General features: G+C 55.4%; 3 protein-coding genes across 3 annotated transcripts; 1 reads left to right on the top strand and 2 right to left on the bottom strand.

Moving 5' to 3' along the window:
* Nucleotides 1-524: 524 nt before the first annotated feature.
* Nucleotides 525-7955, top strand: EsH8_IX_000493 (transcription factor/nuclear export subunit protein 2-domain-containing protein; the record flags this gene model as incomplete). Its single annotated transcript, XM_083266829.1, has 3 exons — nt 525-5093; nt 5145-5239; nt 5294-7955. The coding sequence occupies 3 exons, from the start codon at nt 525-527 to the stop codon at nt 7953-7955; spliced, it is 7326 nt and encodes a 2441-aa protein (XP_083130394.1).
* A 1515-nt stretch (nt 7956-9470) lies between these two features.
* On the bottom strand, nt 9471-11355 carry EsH8_IX_000492 (OSTA/TMEM184 family protein; the record flags this gene model as incomplete). The annotated part of the gene is made up of 3 exons (XM_083266828.1): nt 9471-10583; nt 10640-11223; nt 11316-11355. The coding sequence occupies 3 exons, from the start codon at nt 11353-11355 to the stop codon at nt 9471-9473; spliced, it is 1737 nt and encodes a 578-aa protein (XP_083130393.1).
* A 4240-nt stretch (nt 11356-15595) lies between these two features.
* Nucleotides 15596-17093, bottom strand: EsH8_IX_000491 (WSC domain-containing protein; the record flags this gene model as incomplete). Its single annotated transcript, XM_083266827.1, has 3 exons — nt 15596-16153; nt 16509-16813; nt 16928-17093. 3 exons carry the CDS (start codon nt 17091-17093, stop codon nt 15596-15598), a joined length of 1029 nt encoding a protein of 342 aa, XP_083130392.1.
* Between the last annotated feature and the right edge of the window lie 5153 nt (nt 17094-22246).

Below are 22246 nucleotides of genomic sequence, written 5' to 3'. Positions count from 1 at the left end.
TGGAAGAAACAGCTGGCAGGTCTTCGCAACAGGCATTTTAGAATCACCCCTGCACATTTGCAAGTAGCCGGTACATACCGCCAACCGGTACGTACTCCACTCATACAGCCTTGTCCTTCCGTGAGGCTGCTACCCGTTTGCAGTGGATCTGAAGCTCTGAATTGATGTCCTTCACGCGAGAAATCATCCATCCTCACCATCCCGTCGCTAACCAAAAAAATCCCCAACTTGGAGCGCGACCTTCGTCTGTATTCATTGCAGCTCTATTTCCCCCGTTCAAGTCATTTCATTGACCGAAACGATTGTACAATTTATTTTTAATTTCCTTTGTGCACGCCGCTCCTTGACCGAGCTACACGCGACGAGCTCCGAAACCTTTCGACCACCTGGTATGCATCTCTCGTCCCTGGCGCGCGCGCGCGCAAATCCTTCGAACCTGGCTAATAGAGTGTTGACAGCGAGCCTACAAAAAGAGAGCGCGCACCTCCAATGATACCTTGAAAAAGCCCGCGAACGAGAGCACGATGGCTCCCAAGCGCAAGGCTCGTGGTGGCCTTGCTGGCGAAGGAAACAGACCCTCCCCTCATCGACCCGGCGATACGGCCTTGGCTCAACGCGATCGAGATTTCTCTGAGGGAGGTGGAAGAGGGGGTCGTGGTGGTAGATACGGCAGAAGGAATGACCGGCGAGATTCAACTCAGGGACAATCGGCACAGTCTGGGACGAGCCAGTCCGCAAGCGCCTCCCGCGTCACTTCCCCGACCATCGCCCGCACGCCCTCTATAGCGTCGCAATCGCAACCGCCAGCCCCGATCATCGCGGACACGGCGCCTGCTCCGATCTCCCATCCGCCCTCTCCAGTACCTACAACATACTGCTACGAACACATTACCGATGACGCGATCGCTTCATGGACGGGCGGTAGCAAGCAAACATTGATCGACCATGGAGCTCAGTCACGGTTAGATGTGGACATCGAGGAACTGACCGCAATCTACCAAGAGTTCATCCATGCGGTTGTGGAGGGCCGGTTGTCTCCCTCCGACGCTGGCGCTTGCATGAAAGAGATACTCGGCCCGGAATCGCAGGAAATGATTAAGGAGTCTTTCTCGTTCGAGCCCCATACTCTCTTCCTCGATACGTTGTCCATTATCTTTGACAACGATCGGGATCTTTTTCGGCCTCAGCTTCGCGACTTTATCAAAGCAAGTGGCGTCTCACCAGAACTGGTCCGCCAGACCCTTGATGCCCAACTGCTCCAAGATCTTGGCCTCATTCGGGAAACCTTTGTGAAGCTTGGGATCAGACATGCCACCAATCTCTTATACCGACAAGCCAACTACAACTTGCTGCGCGAAGAAACTGAGGGCTACTCCAAGCTGATGACAGAACTTTTCACAACAAGCAGCTCGGAACCTCCTTCCGCCGAAACAGCCCATGCGGCGTTCGAACGACTCAAGGGCCTTATCGGAACCTTTGACCTTGACGTTGGCAGAGTGCTCGACGTTACGCTCGATGTCTTTGCTGCCGTTCTCATCAAACAGTACCGATTCTTCATCAAACTGCTTCGAGTCAGTTCTTGGTGGCCACGCAACCAGAATCCTGCTGCGTCAGTGTACATAGGTGGCCTGCCTCCCTGGGCTCTGCCTGAATCATCTCATTGGATGACAAGCGAAGAGACAGAGCTGGCGACCGCCAAATTGAGATGCCAGCGAGATGTGGATTTCTGGGCAAAAGCTCGCGAGGCTCACATTGATGCTTTCTTCCAGCTTGGAGGGAGACAAGTCACAGATGACCATCTCAAGTTGCTGGAAGCTTCTGAGTCTGCATCTGAAGCCGAAGTCAGTGCTGCAACCGCATGGATGAAGGTAACAAAGACACTTCCTCCTCAAGGCAACCGCACTGCTGCCCAACTTCTTGGCTTCAAGCTGCGGTTTTATTCCTCAGATGCCAGGGATCCGGACGACGTCTTACCCGCAAACCTTCTCTATCTCGTCGCCCTTCTCGTCAAAGTTGGTTTCATGTCTCTGGTGGATATCTATCCCCACCTGTGGCCTGCGGACGAGGAGATGGAAACAATGAGACAAAAACGAATGAAAGAGCTCGAGGAAAAGGAAAGACAAAGCCGACCAGGCGCCGCCCAGAACGCCCTTCTTATGGCAGGCGCATTGCCCGACGATACCGCACCGCCGCCCACAATGCGCATGCGCGACGCTGCTGGGAAGTCAGATGCCGAGTCGAAACCCGATGCTAGCACGGATGAGAAGGAGAAGCTACCGGAACCTATGGAGCAGAAGGCGGCGTTGCTCATCTGTCTGTTGACAATTGGCGCCATCCCGGAGTCCCTTTTCATCCTCGGCCGTTTCCCTTGGCTTCCGGAGGCTTTCCCCGAAATCCTGGATAGGATACACCGCATTTTGAACCACAGTGTCGAGAAGGTATTTCAAGAAAGTCGACCTGTCGCTGTTAGCTCTGCCGAATGCCCTTCGAAGCCAATCGCCGACATCGACCAAAGTGGCGTCCCCAAGGGAACCGTCAAGCTTACCAACACGCCAGTTAAGAAATCCATGCGATGGCCATTCCCCGACGGTTATGATGGAAGGGATCAGCACTACAGATTCTACTGGGATGAATGGGCCGACAACGTTCCCGTTTGCCAAACTGTCGAGGATGTATTCACGTTATGCGATACGCTCTTGAATCTCTCCGGCGTGAATATCGGCAAAGACCCTGCTTTGCTGGCAAAGCTCGTCAGCATCGGAGCCAAGAGTCTTGCCGAGGACCACTCGCAGAACAATATGGACCGGTGGCAAGAGCTTTTGCGACGAATTCTAGTTCCCGCTCTCAGCATGACCACAGCCAATGCGGCTGTTGTCAACTCTGTGTGGGACCTTCTCAAGCTCTACCCTGTTGCGACACGATACTCCATCTATGCTGAATGGTTTGAAGGACAAATCTCCAGATTGCCGGCAATGAAGGCAGCATTTACTCGGACACGCGTTGAAACTAGGGGAGTGATGAAGCGCATCTCTCTTACCAACTTGAGCGAAATGGCCAAGTCGCTGGCGAAGACTAGTTACTCCTCGCCAGGCATCGTTTTTAAGGAGGCTCTGAGCCAAATCGAATCATACGCGAACCTCATCGAGGCCTTCGTTGAATGTGCCAAGTACTTCACCGACTTGGCATACGACGTCTTGGTCTGGTCACTGATGAGCTCATTGGGCGGCAATCAACGAAGTCGCACACAAGAGTCCTCCGTCTTGCTGACTAGTAAATGGCTTCAGGCTCTTTCCAAGTTTGCTGGCAAAGTTTTCAAGCGATACTCCATCCTGGACCCGACTCCAATCCTTCAATATGCCAATGACCAGCTCTTCCAGGGCAACTCGACTGACTTGATTATTCTTAAAGAGCTTGTGGCTTCAATGGGAGGCGTGGTCCAAGTTCTCGACTTTACCGACGAGCAAATCCTGGCCATGTCAGGAGGAGAGGTGTTGCGCCGACAAACGCTTCTCGGTCTTCAGGATAAACGTTTTGAGTCGACTCGCAGTGCGAAGCGCCTGATGCAATGCCTTATTGACTCGAAGCTTGCCGGACGCCTACTCATTAACGTTGCCCAATATCGACAGTCCGCCATTTACAAATTACCGGACGATGAAGCCCACATCAAGTACATTGGTTCTGTTATTGATGACAGCCATCAGATATTGGTGCAATACCTTGATCTACTGCGGACCAACTTGGAGCCTCGCGAATTCGACTCGCTTGTGCCTGCTATTACCCGCCTGATGGACGAGTTTGGCCTTGACGCAAGTCTAGCATTCCTAATCGGCCGTGAGGGTGTTGCCCACAACATGTTTGCGAAGAAGCAAGACGCGTCGACAACTACGACTGACCCCGATGGCGATGTGTCTATGGTGTCAAATGCCACAGAGGCAGGCGAACCCACCGGAGAGCCAAGTGAGATGGGAGAAAAGAATCTAACCCCGGCCGAAGTCCGAGAGAAGGCGAAGAAAGATGCCATGCGCCAAATCCACGAGGCTCTGGAACCCATTATCGAATCGATCCAGTCTATCACACCGGCTTCTTCCTGGCGTAAGCTCAGCTCAGAATTTTTTGTTCTGTTCTGGGCCTTGCAGCTCGGCGATATTGAAGTGCCAGCCGCAAGCTACAACAACGCTCACAAGAGGCTCACGAATATGCAGAAAGACCTCACGAGAGATCGCTCAGACATGAGCCGCAGTGGTATCAACAAGAAAGAGTCAAAGAAGGCCGAGCTTCTGAAGATCAGCAATGAGCTCCCCAAAGAGGCTGACTCCCAGATGAAGCGAGCGCGAATTGTCCGGGACTACATGTCGGATCGCATGGGTACATGGTTTCCAGGCTCGGCCACCAAGCTTAACGGTGTTTCGGACGCAATTCTCGAGCAGTGCTTGCTTCCACGGCTTGTGCTCTCAGCTAGTGACGCAGAGTACTGCTATGCCTTGATAAGAAAGCTTCACAGTTTCGGCGCACCTAACTTCCGGCTGAAAGCATTGTACGACAGGATTTTCAACGTCAACCGGCTGCGATCGATGATCTTTACTTGTACGGTTCGCGAAGCCGAGCATCTCGGAAGGTTCCTCAATTGCATTCTGAAAGACCTTGCCAAATGGCACCGCGACACCAATGTTTACGAAAGGGAGGCTGTCGGCAAGCGCAGCTACTTTCTCGGGTTTGCCTCCGAATTCGATGAGAACGGACAGCCATCATCCTACTATGATCATGCGCAGTTCCGAGACATTCTGTATGGATGGCACAACAAGCTCAATCTGGCACTGAAGTCCTGCCTCGGTGGCATGGAGTGGATGCACATCCGCAACGCAATGACAATTCTTAAGGCGGTCCTCGATTTCTTCCCGGCCGTCACATTCATGGGCAACCAGTTCATTGAACAGCTCAAGACGATCACTGATCGCGAGGCGGCATCAAAGACTGCGACTGCTGGAGAGGAGGGCCACCGGGTGGACCTTTCAGTTGCCGCTCAAGGTGCTCTGTCGGAGTTGCAAAGGAGGAAGGCGAAATGGGTATTGCCAGCGGGCTTCCGGCCCAACATGGTAAGCAAAACAAACAACCGTTATCTCACAGCTATACTGACGTCTTTCAAGAACGGCCAGGCCCAAGGCAAAGCCAAGGATGTCGAATCCGGTACCACACTGGCTCTACGTGCGACTGCGGCTGAATTCAAGCCCGGCTCAGCTAAGTATGTCACCCAAGGTAGATTGCACGAACCTCTAAACTAATACTCTTTTCGAAGGAGTGCGGTAGAACAAGAGGATGGAGAAGTCAAGGATGGCAAGGATGTCGACCGACCATCAGCATCGTCGGCGTCGGCTACTCTTGCGCCAAAAGACCCTAACCTGCCTCCGAAGCCATCTGCTGTCCAGAGAGAGTCAGCCAAGGCGGGGGTCGCACATAGCGACCTTAGCTCTGTTGCCTCGAGCAAACCGCCAACTCCAAAGCCCTCAGCCGCGACTCTGGCTGCGAACAATACGAATCACAGAGACGCATCCAAAGCAACGACGACAAACACGGGTGGGGACAGGAACTCTCATACCCTTCCCAAGCGGCCGGACGTCCCCATTCCAGGCCACTACAACAACCGGAGTCATTTTACTCCAGATACGCTGCCAGAACGCCGGGACCAGAGGGATTCGCGAGAGCCCCGTGGCCCCAGGGATGCAAGGGATCCTCGAGACCCCAGGGAGAGCAGAGACCCGCGAGACCCTAGAGATCCCAGGTTCCCCGAACCCGCTCGCCCTGAACGTGGTCGTGACTTCGCCAACCAAGACAGACGTGGACCAGATGCCCCAGCCCGAGAGCCTGGTCGCTTGTCTGAGAAAGACTGGTCTTCGAGGCAGGACCCGCTACCTCGTCGTGAGCATGCACCTCATGAGCGCGAGAGCCGCCCCACGCGGGATAGACTGCCTTCGATGAATGGGCGCACTGCAGAGCCAGGCAGACTTTCCCGAGACGGTCCTACCCCGCCACCACAGGCATCTCAGCAATCACCGGAGGGTCCGCCAATGAACCCTGCTAGACTTGCTTTGATCCAAGGTGAGCAGCCAGACAGGCCTAGCCGCTCGGATCGACCTCCTCGGGTCTCAGAAACAGACCGACGAAGTGGCAGGGGACAACGTGTGCCAGAGCAAGATCGTCCTGAAATAATCAACCCAGAGCGTGCGGCTTTGATCGGCGAGCCACGGCCGGACACACCAGGCCGTTTAGCACGAGATGAACCGAGGGACCGAGGTACGCCTCGGGCACATTCTCCGAGAAGAAGCGGACGTTTTAACCCGGATTCTACTCCCGATGCTGTGAGAGACGACAGACATGGTCGCTCCCATCACTCGGATCATCGTTCTTCTGCACGAGACACGCATGGCGAACCTCCTGTCTCCAACCCAAGAACAGACCGTACAGGAGAGAGAGACAGTGACCGACTCGGCCCAGACAAAGGCAGAGAGGCGTTCCTTGGTCCCAGCCGAAGCTTAGAGCCCGACCATGGTCGATCCACCCACCAGGATCAAAACTATGGGAGGCTAAATCCGATCCAGTCAGTTCTGGCGAACGAGCCTCCATCGGGACCACGTGGCCGCGGCCGAGGAGCAACTCGAGGTGGAGCGATGGGCACTCCAAACCCACGATCTGATGGGCGCTTCTCAAATACCGACAGCCCAGCGCCAGAAGAGAGGCATCCACCCACGGGGCCAGCTTCGGGCAGGGGACGTCGAAACCAGTATGAATCAGGCCCTTCCATCAACTCGCCCACAACCTCGACCCCTACGCCTGCTACGCATCCTGACCGCGCTCGCGCCTTAAACTCTGCTCCAATCGGGTCGCCCACACCATCTTCCGGAGGGTCTACATTGGCCCCTGGAATCCATCCTGATAGACTGTCACGAATAGCACCACCGCCGCCACCACCTAATGCGCAGCCACCCAGTCACGAGCACTCTCGACCGACTTTGCCGCCTATCAATACACCCGATCGGCCTTCCGGGGGGCCAGGTAACAATAACCGAACACCAACAGGCAGCTTTCCGGGATCTGCAGATGTTGTGCCGTCCGGACCGTCGTCAAACGATCGAGGCCGCAGTGGCGGTAGTCGTAGACAGCTTGCAGGTATCAACAGCACGCTGCAACAAGCACAGGCCAACATGCCAGACAGCAACCGGGGCACCAGCATTCGTGGGCGGGGGGCGGCCAGGGGTAGCATCGCCGGTTCCGATGCTCAAGTTTTGACGGGTGCATCGCCGGTATCCACGCCAACTCAAGAGCGTGCGGACCCTGTTCGTCAAGACAGAAGCCAAGTCAATGGCGATGAGCATCCGCGAAATGAGCATGACCGCAGCCGACGGGAACACCGCTCGGAGCGCGGCCGACAATCTAGGCGAAGCAGTCGTGAGCGAGACCGCAGCCCAGAGCGCGATAGAGAAAGCAAGGAGCCCCGTGAACATAGTCATCGAAGGTCTGGGGCACAAGGGCATTCCTCAAGCAACCGAGAAGAACGTGAGCCTCGGCGCTCAGGCCGAGAGCCCTCTAACAGCACCAGAGACCCGCACGTCAACGCCCCTCACGTTCCACACGTTCCCCACGTCCCTCACGTCCCCCACGCTCCCCACGCTCCCCACGCTCCCCACACTCCTCATGGCAGCAGCCGAGAGAGCATTGGAGGCAGCCGCGAACCGCGTCATCGTAGCGACCGCGGGGAGGGAGGGCGTGGTGAGGGAAATTTAGGAGGGAGAAACGAAGAATGGGGTGGGAGCGCGCGAGGAGCGCCGAGAGGAGGACCACGGGATGGAGGATCGAGGCCGGCCGACGACCGACGTGAACCACGGGACGAGCGTGGCCGGAAGCGTAGGAGCGAAGACGCTGCAGGTCTGTCAAATGAGCGCGAAAAGAGACAGAGACGCTAGGGAGGTCTACGAATCTGAAGCACGAACAGAAATGAGTCGACTCGATGAAGGGGGAGAGATTCGCCTAGAGAAAATTATGTTGTGCGGGAAGAGAGGAAGATGCATGCCATTGGTCGATCCGACGACACGCGCATAGAATGGGGCAAGAAGAGAGACCGCATCCTCAACGAAAGAAGAACATTCATTATCCGCTTTTTTACATTGCTTCTATTATTTACGAGTACTATTTTGGAGGTTCACGACTGCTGCGTTGGTCAAAGGGGAGGAAGGAAATGCTTCAGATACACACAAATCAACTCCGTGTCAAACACACAAACACGCGCGCGCACACACACACACATCTACAACCTTGCTGAGGGGTCCTTTGGAGAAATCCAAGAGATGTCAAAAATCTTGCCGGAGAACAGCGGCATGGCGAGCATCGTGATGCGGGGGACAACAATGTCTTCCCTCTCTGGAACTTTTGCCTTGCCACAAATCTCCTAGACTCTTTTTGCATGGCATGGCACAATCGCATTCCATAAACGATTCAACTTTTCTTCTTTTTCTTCCTCTGTATTTCAATCTTCATCGTCTTCCTCGACAATGACGACTTTTGAACATTCCATGATACCCCTAAACATTACCTGGTTTTTTCTTCTTCTCTTCTACAACAACCACCGCCCCCTCGCAAAGGCCGAACCCCCCCCCCGAACGAGGGACCTCCTTTCGGCCATGAACCAAATTTGGCCGGAACCCGTGGGTAAGGGGAGGGAGGGGAAGCACCGACGGGCATTTAAACAGTTTAAAAAGACTGCAAGAATAGGCGGTCGTCTCCCGCCTAGACGGGGTCGGGACGTGTACGCATGGGCGGCGCGCGTGCCGACGAAACCAAAAAAAAAAAAAAAAAAGGGGGGGGGGGGGGAAATTACCAACTACGGGCGGGCACCAAGGTGAAAGGAGGGGGGGGACGGAACACAAAAAGGGCATGGTTGGCTGGGGTTTACATTGCACGAGTGTACGAAAGAAAAAGGGGCTGGATAGAAGCGATACATCACATGTTTCCCTGGTCTGAGGGCGTTCGGGATAAAGGGGATTTACCAAGACTTGGGAGGGCGGGCATATTCAGGGGCCAGGGCTTGTATAGGAAGGAAGGGAGGGCAAAACGGCCTAACTGGAGATGGCCCATCATCACCTCGTAGCCAAATGAGCGCCCCCTCTGCGGATGAATCAACCGAGTAGTTTTATTTCATCAACTTTGTGTGTCATCTCCAATCAGCTTACATGATGTGGTATCTCGTGAGGAATCAAAAACGCCTGTCCCATGCATGCATGCCAAAGATGGGGGAAACAAAAAAACAAAAAAACGAGCCCCAAAACCATCCGGTCTGCTATGAGACAAATCCATCCCCACCTCCGTCTATCCCCCGTTTTCTTTTTTCTTTTTTTCTCCCGTTACGAGTGACAGTCTTGTACACAGCCCACACTACCCAACGTGTTGCGTATGTGCACCAGCATTATATATATATCGGTGGCTCACATGGCCGTGCCGGGACTCGGTTGCCCATAGGGTTGGTTCTCATATGCCTGGTTCGCATTTGCCTGGTTCGCATTCGCTTGAGTTCTATACCCTGGGCTGTTCATCTGCGACCCGAGCACTGGACTCTCTGGGATCGTGGCTGCGGGGCTGCGTGGCCCCCAGAGCGTCTCACCGACCCTCTGCTGTGTCAGATCACGCGGACCTGCCGCCACAGGGCTAACCGCCACGGGCGGCCTCTCCCACCCCGCGTTATTGCCCTGATGGGTGTGGGGCACGGGCGCCATACCGGTTTCCTCGAAGCCCTTGTCTTGGTAGGGCGAGATCGGCGATAAAGGCGAGTTGGGCTGCCCAGGTCGGCGTGGCGGTGACATATGAGAAGGGTTGGGCTGCGCGTAGGCGATGAGACTGTCACTCTCGTTGTCGCGGCGCGTGGGCCGAGGCGGCGGCCGTGAAGGCTGCAGATACGTGCTGCGGCGGAACTCGTGGGCGATGGGGAGATGGTCGGTGCTCTTGAAGCCAGGCGAACGATAACCTGTGTCGCTGCCCTTGTCCAGGTCGTCCATGTCAAGGCTGGCGGCGGTTTTGTAGCTAGGGTCCTCCTTACGACGCTTGACACCACAGAGGAGCCAGCGCATGCCACGGCCAAAGGCCTTGACAAAGTCCCAGAGATTGAGGGCGTCTCCGACGGCACGCAGGCCGAGCCAGCCGCCGCTCGGGGTGGAGTGCAAGTTCTCACGCAAGGGGGCGTTGATGTCGCGGGGGTCGGGGGAAGGGTAAAATGTGGATCTTGCTCCGGGGACGTATGGGGCGTACGGGAAGGCCCATAGATGAAGGAGGGCGAATAAAGCCATTTCGAAACAGAGGAGCAGGGCGGGGATGCCGACTTTGATATCGGGGTAGGCGAGGACTTCGTTTGCGTGGACAAGGTCCAGGGTGGATGTGGCGAGCGAGATGCAGGTGACCTGCCAGAAGGAGAAGAACACGACGAGCTTGATGGCCAGGACCTTGAGGAAGGGCGAGTGCTCCTTGAGGGGCTCGCGCATCTGCACGTAGAACTGAATGACGCAGTACATGGCGATGGTAACAGCCACACAGTTGATGGAGATGACCTGGGACTTGTTAGCCAAGGTTCACTAAACACTACTAGCGATTTGCATTTTCTTACCCAGACATGGCCAAATACCGGGTTGTTCGAGCTCTCGCAGTACCGGTGAAAGTATTGCGTTACGACGGCCGTGATGGTCATGGCAATGCGGACAAAGACATAGTGGTAGACGCCGATCCAGATTACATTGAACCAAGTCAAGCCACTCTTGGGCGTGCGCCAGGGACCCCTCTCCCCTCCGCAGCACTTGGCGAACCAGTTGAGGGGCCAAACCCAGGGCTTGATCGGGTACAGGTTGCGAAAGTATTCCTTTTGGGTATGCAGGTCCGGCGAGAGGTAGTGGCACATGAGGGAGAAGAAGGACGCGATGGCGAGGGCCTCGTAGCAGTCGCTCATGACCTGGAAGTAGACGGCGTGCCAGTAGAAGTAGAGCTGGAGGAAGGAGGAGGCGGCGTAGACGGGGACCATGAAGAGGATGCGAATGATCTGGCGCTGCTCGCGGGGTTTCGTGTAGTTGATGGAGTGCATGAAGACGAGGTAGAAGGAGAGGAATATGGCGATGATGGTGCAGGAGCCAGCGATGACGAGGGCGAGGTCGTGGAAGGTCAGGGGGCCGACGATGAGAATCTCGGAGCCGGGGAGGACTTGGGCGCGGAAGACATGTTAGCTCACTGCCTGCTCTCAGGACGAGGTGGTGAAGTCGAAGGGGGAAGGGGCGTAGGGAAGCGAGACATACTCCTCAGCTCCTCGAGCGTCGAGTTACAGGTTAGATTCATGTTCACGGTTCAGCACCCTGCCAAAGGGAAGGGGCCTTTGGTGATCGGAAGACAAGGTCGGGGCGCACGGAGCGGAGGGGTGACGAGGAGAAAAGAAAGCGGCGCGGACGGAGGAGAGCTGTCCTCGGTGTGGGCGGCGAGGGTGGGTTTGGATTACGATCGCCAAGACTCGTCAGCTGCAGGAACAGAGCGGGTGCCGTCTTGGCGGAGCTTGTCGCCCGTGACTTCTTTTGATCGTCGTCGGAATCGCGTGTTCGCAACGTCGACGAGGGGGAGAATGGCGGTTCAGGTGTATTTCAGAGCTGGTCCTCCTCCTCCTCTTTTGTTTCGTCCCGGAGACGGCCTCCCTATGCCCCAGGGCTGAGTGGCGGGTCGGTGACCGTCTGCTCCAACCGATGACCCAAGGTTCCCGACAATGAGTGAATGTCCAGGCCGATCCTTCTCTCGCAGGATTCCACAAAAAATTACCCAGCGTCGCGCAATTACAAGCGTCGTCGTTGTCGTCGGATATCGTTCGTTTTTGGCGACAAGAACAGGAAGTAGAGGAAAGCAGGATAGCGTATCCCGCGCAGTGAAGAAAGAACAGAAGACGCACCAAGGAAAAGCCGTGTGTCGTGTTGAATCACGTCGGCGGCCAAATGGGTATTGCAGGAGGGAAAAAAAGGACAGAGGAATGCGAAAGCGGAGGGGAGGGAATGGCAGGAGAGACACCACCACTTTCAGGAGGAGGATCCGGGGTTAGAAAGCAACACGCCCAGCGAGAACTCCCCCCCTCCCTCCCCGTTTGTCGAGTGGGTGGCTGTGCCAAGGGTCGCTAAGTTGGCGCACTAAGATTACAGGGCCGCTGACGACGGCGACATCCAGTCAGCAACGAGACCCCTTCAGCCGCTGGGACAACACAGAGACAGCTTCAGGGGACCACCCTTCACAAAATGGTGCTTCATCCCGTCTTCCACCTGCTCGCGTGCTTTGGATGACGGTGCTCATCACTGCGGCATGTCACTGCCGCTGCAAAGCAGTCGACGCATCGTGAGCCAGCCCGAAAGTGAACGCGTACCCTTACGGGGCCTCTCATTAGCTTCTTATTTCATCCTCCCGACGGGTCGGTCATCACCAAGGGCCCCACGGGAACGGCTCCCTCCCTCCTACCCTTCTTACCTTCCCGCGCGGTATGGAACGGGGAGAGCGAAGGGAAGAGGGAAGAAAGAAAAATTGCTGGGCTAAAACGGCAAACGCACGTAACAAACGAGAACCCGCGAAATGATGCGCAAATCCATGCAGGGACTCGAGCTCCTTGCCTCCCAGAACCACCATTCATCATCCGAGTTTTTGCGGGGTTTTTTTGCCCTCTTCTTTATGCTGCTTCCTCGCCCGACGACATATTGCAAAGCCATAGGTGTTGAGAGTGAGTGCCGTCCAAATTGCGAAACAGCGCGGCGACACGAAGACCGGATGACGGGGTTAGATACGACGTCACGCCCGAGGCACGCCCCCAATTCTCCCTATCCCATGTAACCGCGGCTCTGGAACTCTGGGACACGGCCGGTGCCAAGCTGTGTGCGATTTATTCCTAGACGCGACGCCTCCTCCTCCCACTTTCCGCCGCCGCAGCGATGCCGCGATGCAAAAGCTGAGGGAGCTGAGGCTATTCCCACTTCTCAGCCACGATTCCGCCCAGCGGTTGGATGAGCCGCCGCCCCATGATGGATTCGAGTAACTGGGACATGAGTCAACGCAAAAAATAATAATACAAAAGGACTCGTATTGCATCGCTCGTATCCCATTCCGCACCTCACTCTAACTAACCCCTTCCCCTCAACCACCCCTGGAGCAACAAACGAAACCGCGTACCAATTTCTTGGATTTGAGTCATAATAAATATCTTTTATGCCTGAAACTCTTGAACAACCCCTCGCTAACGCCTCAGGTCCCGAGCCCATCTCGAATGCCCCCCCCGTCCAGCCCGTTTCGAAACATGCATATTTATTTCCTTCTGCCTCGCCGCCCTCCCTATGCGCATCCCGCTTGGCTATGCAAGCAACGTCTGACGCCATCTGGATCGGGAGGTATGAAATAAACAAATTAAACTAGACACACCCGGAGACTTTTGCTTCCGACGATATAGAGGAAACCATCGACGCCACAAGGCCGCCGGCGCCGACCATCGAACCAGGCCGCGCAGGAGGCTATCAAACTCCGTCGCAAACACAGCCACCCACTCCCACCCCCCGTATGCCATGCCCTTCGCTTCCGCCCTCTCCCCCGAGTCCCGGATATGACCACGAAGCCCACTGCTCCCGCTTCCACCCCCCGTTCAAATGTGTGTGTGCGCGTGCGAGCGCGTGTGTGTGCGTGCAGATCCAACGCTGTCAGCCAACCCGCCGAACGCTAATTTAAAAAAAATGTCTTGGATGGCGGTTCAAGCTCCTAGGCGTTTTTTCCCAATTGTCGTCATGGCCAAGTCGCAACCAATCAGCTTCCAGCTCCTTCCCAGAAAGAGATGGCGACCTCTTCATCCAAACCAGGAACCAGCCCACCCCCAAAAAGAACATCCCCCCCCCCCCCTGGATGTATCCCGTCCGACGGCCAAATCAGCCGCCATCGCCAAAAACCGTCCACGCCCAACCCTTCTACTAAACCGCATGAACCTTTCACTGGGATTTGCAGGCCCGCTCATAGCCCACCACTGCCCTAGCAGGAAGGACATACAATGAACGGACTGAACAAATTTTCACATCCCTCTGCCTCACGCACACAAATACATATATACATCTTCCACATTCCAACCACGTCCCCTCTCCCCTCTCCCACCCCTTAAATCGCGCCAAGCTTTCTGACCCCTAATCTAAAAAGGAAAATCTCTGTCAAATTGCAAAATGACATCAACAACAACAGCAACGGGGCAAAAGAGCAACAGCAACAGCAAACAACAAACAATACGCAAACGCATGCGAAACCCGTTGGGATCCGAGAAACCAGTTACCCCCCCCCAACGGGCCACACGGCCTATCTGTACCGGGCCCGGAACCCTCCATTTTCTCCATTCACTTCTTATACGGGACTGAAAATCCCAAGGCAACGTGGACCCCTCCCCCTTCGGCTGTACTTATTCATTCAACACATGTGTGCCCGGTCCTCTTGTGCGGCTGCAACCTCTATGCCCGTGTTCCGTATCGAATACGCACTCGGCCTGCAGGCCGGGCTTGGACAAGCCCCCGTCCCCCTTCCTGGAAACAGGCCCCACCGGCCCCGGCCCGAACCAGGAATAAGCAAAATATGCACCAAAGACAGCGGCTGCCTTTTGAGCGAATCCTGGAAGCGCTCGTTATACGCAAAACGGCTGTGGAGGAGGTTCCATGACATATCCTACGGTAGACGGGTACGCGTCGATTATGCTATTATGGTTCTCAAAACTAGTTGAGAAAAAAAATTTCCTTTCGCTCCAGTGACGATCATGCAAGTCGGCCTGTTTGGATACCCAAGACCTGGTGGCTGGCTACACAACCCTGTATCCAAGCCGCTTCACTTCAGCTCCAACAACTTCGTGCCACCTCAGGCATCTCTGGTTACATGTTACGTGCGTGTCTTGAGAGCATTGTCACCCACAAACTGTACTCTGTGAACGAGCAACGGTGTCGATTGATACTATTTGTAGCCAATTTCATCCATCCGACCGCCTGTAACTGGAGAGGGATCTCTGCCTAGCCAACGTCTTGTTGGTGTATGTACACTTGTCGTTCAAGATTATATCTGTAGACTCTTGATCAAATCTCATAATGAGATGGAGCCTTCCGTCTATGCCCGCTCGGCTCGGCTTTCCGATGCCGTCCATCCCGGTTTAGCACTTTTCTCTTGCGCTGGTGCCGTTGATCAAACTACGAATCGAAAGGGGAGATGAAGAATCGAAATTATGGCATCCGTTGGCCGGCGCCCTCGTGTTGCCCGTGATGTGTTCGTGTTCGTGACCAGTGGCCTGATGCCTTTGATTTAATGTTGCAGTTGCCGATCTTCCCCAAGGGCCATCCCGTGCCCGCTGTTGCCATGAGTAACCCTGCATCCATTGCCCTCCCATGTTGTTGTCCTGTAAGAAAAAAAAAATCGAAAATGAAACGCCGTCCTGGTATCTCGAAGCGCAATGCAAAGACCGAAAATTTGTACCGGGACCGAATTCGTGTACGTCGTAAACGAGGATGTAATTATCTCGTCCTCTTGGTCCGCCCGATGCCCCTACAGCCGATTCTTAGGGGTCAGGATCCGGGTTGGTCGCCCGCAAGACCGGCTGGTGAACCTTGCGGGAATAATCTTGGTCGTCGCGCAGTGTGTTGATGCTCTCTGCGCTCTTGTTGCGCACGTACAAGCCTCTGGGAAGAGGGTCCAGACGAGGGTCGTGTGCCAGGAGCCGGCTCCTCCGCTGTTCGCTGGTGGCGTCGGGATCCCATCGCCCCCCTTCGACGGTGACCACCATTTCGGGGTTGCGTGGCGAGCCGGTCATACCAGCTGAGCTGCCACGGTGGCTCGGTTCGTCGTACTTTTCGTTCTCGCTCTGTCGTTGCTTCCGCCGTCTGAAGAACAAAAACAGTCCCACGCCTGCAAGGGCCACAACGGCGCCGATGACACCCACGACGATTCCCACGACAGCACCCGTACTCGGTCCACTTCCTGACGATTGGTTGGTAGGGTTCAGTTCCGAAGCACCCGTTGCTCCCTCGGTTCCTGTGGCTGTCGGCGTAACTGTGACAGTCCGCACGGTTCCATCGGCCGTCACCGTTTGCACCGTCGTTCTAGGCCGGTTCGTCGTCTGAAAAACAAAGTCAGCGTCCACTCACTAGCGATACACCCCATCATTTATCAAATGTTGGAAACTGGGCATGGCATATGTTTGGGACTTTGAGAGCATACAGAAGTGGTGGTGGACGTCGTCGACGTCGTTTCTGGATCGGGCGTCGATGTATTCTGAAGAGTCTCAGTTTTTGTTGTGACAGCATGAGCGGTCGTTGCGGGCGGGGCCAGGGGGGGCTGAATTCCAGACGATTAAACCAAGGCATCACACATTGCGGATGTGAGATGATGGAGTCTGGGAGCGGGCTCGGAAAGGAATCACACGAGATCACACATCCAAATCACGAAACATGGCAAAGGACGGGAATACTCACTTGCGTTGTTGTAGGAGCCTTGGTCGACGTAGTAGTGTCGCTGCCAGTGCTGCCTCCACTACCCGCGGTGCTGGTTGGGGTTTTCGCCAGTGCCAGGTAGCCATACCAGTTTGGTCTGGAACCGCAGCGCTCGATATCGTAGCCGGGGCAGATATCGTTGCATTTGTCGCTGACCTCGGCCTGGGTCGACGCGGCCGGGGCAACATCTGAACACCAGCATGACTGCCATTGCACAATGGCAAATGCGTAGTTTTTGTCTCGGCAGAAATCTTGGCACAGCCCGTTCGTCTGCCAGTTGCTGAGATCTGTAGTAGCATGTTAGCCTCATAATCTCGACTCGGGACCATTTATCAATGCCGTCCGGCCATTGCAGGTTCATGCTAATCACAAAAGGTTGGCCCAGAAGGGTGTAGACTTACTTGCGCTCATGGACGCCGTGTTTTGACTGGAGCAAAGCGTCTGCTCCAATTGCTGTCGAGGCCCGATGACTCTGGGGTCAAGTGTGGCTTGGACCAGCGTCGTCCATGATAGGAGTACGAGGGCAAAGATGCCCAAGCACCTCGTGGTTCGTTCCGTGAAGGTCATGATGGCTGCGTCCAAGTAGACAGGTCTGGCGGCGAGGATTCTGGTCAGCGTTCGTATTCCAATTGGGGAGAACAGGAGATTTTAGGTTCGGAGGATAAGCTCAGAACCAATGGCCAGGTGAAATCCAGGACTCGCACTCACAAATTCCTGAAGTCAGGTCCTCACAGAGCTGACATCTGACGTCTGGATCGGTCGGTGGGCGGCGGGAGCAAAGGTTAAAAATCCTCTCGAAGGTATGATGCGGTGCCTGTCCTACAAGATCACGCAGGCAAGCGGGAAACCGCAGGGGAGTCGACGCAGAGGCGAAGACTGCAAAGGCGACAAAAACAGGTCGATTGTCGTCCGGCTACTCCAGAAGCCGGGGAGGAGTCGTTTTTTAATCCTGTCTCTACGAGCGAGAAGGGCCTGAACGATGTGCCGACTCGAAACGAGGGTAGGGCCGGTAAAGTTGAGGAGGGAAGAGGATAGGAAAAGAAGTAGGCTTCTGAGCCGTGGCGTTCGTACAAGATTTGTTGGCGCCAAGGGTGGACGGAGGGCAAAAAAGGGTTCGTTCGGGTGAGATCAAAGTGAACCGGCCGAATAATACTAGCAGGGCAGCCAAGGACCGACAAGTGACTTGAGTGATTGCCCCTAGAGACAACTAGTGCGTGGATAGGAATAAGAATCGGGACCTGTGAGACAGGACGACCAGGTGCGCAACAGGCAGAGTATAATTATTATGGTGCTCCCACTTAGTGAAAGTGGCCTTCGCCAGGGTCGTTTAAGATGCGGTGGCCTGGGGAGAATGGTTAGGCAGGCTCAGTCAGAGCTGTCGTCGTCGCCGAGTTGGGGTAACTGCGGTCGTTGTTTGGAGGAGAGGTAAGGTGATGTTGGAGAAGTGGTGATGGTAAGGCGGCACCTGGGTAGAAAAGAAGCAGACGCCAAGAGGGAGAAGCGAAAGAGGTAGGCAAGAAAACAGGCGAGCGAAGTGGTTGGTGCCGAGCGGTGCAGGGCAGCGCGATTGGTATCTGCAGCTACGACGACGTGGGGAACAGCAGCAGCAGCAGCAGGAGTAAGACCAAAGCAAGCAAGGGCCGGGAAACGAGAGAGGGATGCTGCAGCGAAACGATTGTGTGGTGGTGGTGGTGTTTTTTTTTGTCTTGCCGGGGGGTGCTGGGCTTGCCAACAAAGGCAGAGGCACAAAAGCGGAGTGCCTGAGAAATATAGCTAAAGGAAAATAAAACAAAAATAATAAAATAAAATAAAACAAGCTGAAGGAATCGATGGAGTAAGGCTAGAGGTCCCCGCAGGCAAGATGGAGAGAGGCAGACAGACGGAAGGGCAAGCAGGGAAGAAGGAGAATGACAGAAGATTCCAATATCGAAGAAGAAGGTGGAGTGAGCGAGGGAGGTTACAAGTAGAAAGGCGGAAGCCGGGTCACGGCTGCAGCTGCAGATGCAGATGCACAGGACAAGGAGGGCGTGGGCGTGGGCGTGGAGGGGGAGGGGGACGGCGGCGCGGTGACTACGAATATCCGTACCATGGGCAGGAAAAATGGATGAAGGAAAACGAGAGGACACACTATCGGTAGACTGGGCGCCAAGGTAGACAGCCAAAGTGGGCTTGGCGACGAGGCGACGACAAAAGATGCGCAGAGGGAAAGCACACACAGCAATGGGTGGTTGGAACTTGCAGGAAAGAGTGGATTTGCCGTGACTGGGGCGGGCCAACGACCAGGTCCAGCAGGACCAGGCCCCAGGACGACCAGGATCAGGATCAGGACCAAGCCAGGACCAGGCAAGAGGGACACGACCCGAGCAGCAACCAAATTGACTAGGACGGGGGGGTGGCTGCTTCCTGATTCCAATGGCAGGTGCAATCCAATTGGACATGCCAATGCCAGGCCAGAGCCGGTGGCATAGTGGGCCACGACAAACGACAACGAGAAATGGCAGTGGATCTGTCCTGATCTGATGGGTGGATGGTGTTGATGTTGTGCTGCGACGAGTTGTGCTGTGCAGTCTTGAGCTGAGCTGGGCTGGGCTGAGCCGCGCTGTGCTAGCTATGCTGTGCTATGCTGTGATGCATTGGTTATGCCATGTACCACCTTATGTATACTGAGCGTGCGGGCGAGGATGAAAGATTGGAGACTGGGAGATTGGGGACTGGCGCGGCGGTGGCGGTGGATGGAACATCTCAGCGGCAACCGCGACCATTTTTCGACACGACACCATTATGTGTCTATGTAGTGTACGTAGTGAGTGCGCCCCAAACCCACGCAACAGAAACACCATGTTTTCTTTCCTCTGCCATGAAGAAGCAAAGGCCAAGACCACCCTTCCGAGTGTGTGTGTGTGATGTTGCTGTTCACCGTTGCATCTCGCACCCAATCGGGACAAATGGCAGGCCGGGCGGTGATGAGCCCTGCTATTGGGATGGGAGCATATCTTCCTTCCTTCCTTCCCTCCTGCCTGTCAGGTGGGAATAAGACGCACTTGCTATTTCATAACATCTCACCAGCTAAGCCAGAGGGCCTCGTGCTTGCCTCGTCAACCTGTTTGACGGTTGACCTGGTCTCCCCTACCCCCGAGGCTGCCCTACGGCAGGGGAATTAATCATCACCAACAGACAAGAGGGGCCGACGTTGACACGGCACCCCGGCTCTCGACTTGAGCCACTCAGGAATCTGTCCGCGCGCCCGGCGCATCCATCCCACGCCTGGTAGACAGACACTATGTACTTGCACTGCACCGCACGTAACGCTGTGTGCCATGTACCGGTAGCCCAGCGCTTGTCACGCTTGCAGGGTCTCGATGAACATCGAAATCAAACGCAACGGACGGGCCGACAGAAGTACACCACAGCCTGGAAGCCAGCAACACCCGAAACGCGGCGGCGGTCGATGATAATCTCAGCCGTCGCACCGCACCTCACTCAGTGGTCTCTGCCGCTCCCGTCACCTCGTGGCGGGCGCCAACGGACACGACACGACACGACACTTCCTCCTCGGGCGTTATACGGTCAGACACATCGAGCCGAGTGATGATGAATTGTAACTGCCACTGCTACCGACTGACTGTCTTGCTCGAATACCAGGTACCCCCCTCCCTCGTCCCCTGTCCCCTACCCCCTGTCCTCTTGACACCACGTCGAATGTCGTCACCCTCTGCCGCCAAGGAGCGACGCACAGATCAGTATTGTTGACGGGTGGGCCTGGCACAGAGCACAAAAAGATACGCAGCATCCGTACCTGGCTGATGTTTATCCAAGAGGCATGATGCTTGCATTCCTTGCCGTAGCCGGCGCCGCCCCAATCGTTGCTGAGCTTCTCCAGCAGTTTCTCCCCCGTAAATCCTCATCCAAAACACCCCGGCGCCCTGTGGTGACACTGGCCCCAACACCGCTGCGCCTGGTGAAACTGGAGCGCTGAAAGACAGCATACTTCTCCCCCACAGCGGTGATCTTGTCGCTAAACCGCCAAAAGAGGCGACATGGGGGAACCCCTCATCACCCTCCCTCTCGTCCCTTTCTTTCTCACCACTCTCTCCATCATTGCCCGCTTCTTGCGCAAACGCAACCAAAGCGAGGCAATGCCATGCAGAATCCCATGCAGAATGCGGGCAGCACCACCACGGCGTCTCGGTTGTAAAATTGGAGATTCCCGCGGCTACGGGGAAATCAGCTCGGCTGGATCTTCATATCTGCATCAACCCCTTCATCTCGTTGCTTATCTTAGCAGTAATTACCCCGTCCACTCTGTTCATCGTTTCCAGGCCATGGCTGAGTCGTGATGCATCCACCGTCCCCCATCGAATTTGCTTTATTTCATTTTGCTTGTTCCTGTGCAGGGCGACCGCGTTTTGTTTGGTCTTTCTCTCGCCCTCTGTCTCTCTACCTCTTACAGTATTTCTCTCCGTCTCCTTTTTTATTTCATTTTTTTTTTTTTTGCTTTAATTTTTTATTTTTCGTTTCCTAGCTACGTGCCCCAACCGTGCGGCCCTTGCTCTTCATTTGTACTCGGTAACATTCAGTGAATTCCCCAAGTCCTTCCCGCGCCAACTACCACCCCTCTTGCCCTTATCCGGACCTACTTCGTGCTCTATCCCCGGTTGGTCACCGACACTTCCTGGAGCTTTGCCTATTGTTCACAGTCCCAATTCAATACGAGGAATGCCGGGGTCGCCGGCTGTCTCGGGGGCGCGCAAACAGCCAGTAATAAAATACCAATCGAAACTATATGATACTTTACCGCCAAATTTGTGGTTGACCTGGCGCCCAGGTCTCAGTCTCGTCAGCAACACCCGCCCCCCTTCTCATCTCTCTCCTCTTTGTCGAGTCTCGCCATCATCTCGTTGCCCGCTCAGATAGACGAGCTTGTTCACCCGCGGCGCTGGCACGTCGAGTCATTTCTGTTGCATTAAATCCCATTCTGCCGGTTCTATCGGCTCGCTCCATGGACCACTCGCCATTCTGCCTGCCCAGTTACCATCATTTCTCGTCATGATTACCTTCTCTCCCCTTCCACGTCCCACATGCACTCAAACCTGACCGGACCCTCATGCTGGCGCCGATAACAGCACAACACGGCTGCCAATGGCCATCTTAGCCTCCCACTACCATCGAAACCGCCCCGTTCTAAATGTCCCCCTTCCATCATGGCTTGGGGCACCGCTTCAGGTTACACCCCCAACACTGACTTCTTCCGCCGCAAATGGACACTGCCCCTTTGCCCGTTGGAACCATTGATTGATTTGTGAGCATGGCCAAGCTCCCCCTGGAGCAATAGCGGTAAAGACACGGCAGACCTTACCGACTTGGTCCTGGTCTTGGCCCTTGTGCCGCTCTGTGCCTGCCACTACCGCCCTTTGGCGTCTCCTCTTGGCCGTCATCCTTAGCCTTAGCCCAAACACCAGGAGTAGAGGCCATCATCTGTCACTAAAAAAGAACGGACGGATGCCTCCCTGCTAGGGCATGGAGACGTACCCCCGACGGGTCCTTATTGGCGGGCTCGTGGCAATAGGTGGTCGCCTACATCCATCATCGGAGCTCGATGCAGGGAGCGGCCTGATCTTGAAAGCTCACTCCAGAAGGACCGTCGAAAAAGACGAAATATTGAGGCACTAAACCCGCCATGGCAAACCCTTTTTTGTTGCTCCGGGTACTACATTACACTA

The sequence above is a fragment of the Colletotrichum jinshuiense genome, chromosome 9 (genome assembly GCF_051148585.1).
Source record: "Colletotrichum jinshuiense chromosome 9, complete sequence".
Lineage (NCBI taxonomy): Eukaryota > Fungi > Ascomycota > Sordariomycetes > Glomerellales > Glomerellaceae > Colletotrichum > Colletotrichum jinshuiense.
Note: the sequence above shows the minus strand (reverse complement) of the source record. Positions and strands in the feature narration are given on the sequence as shown.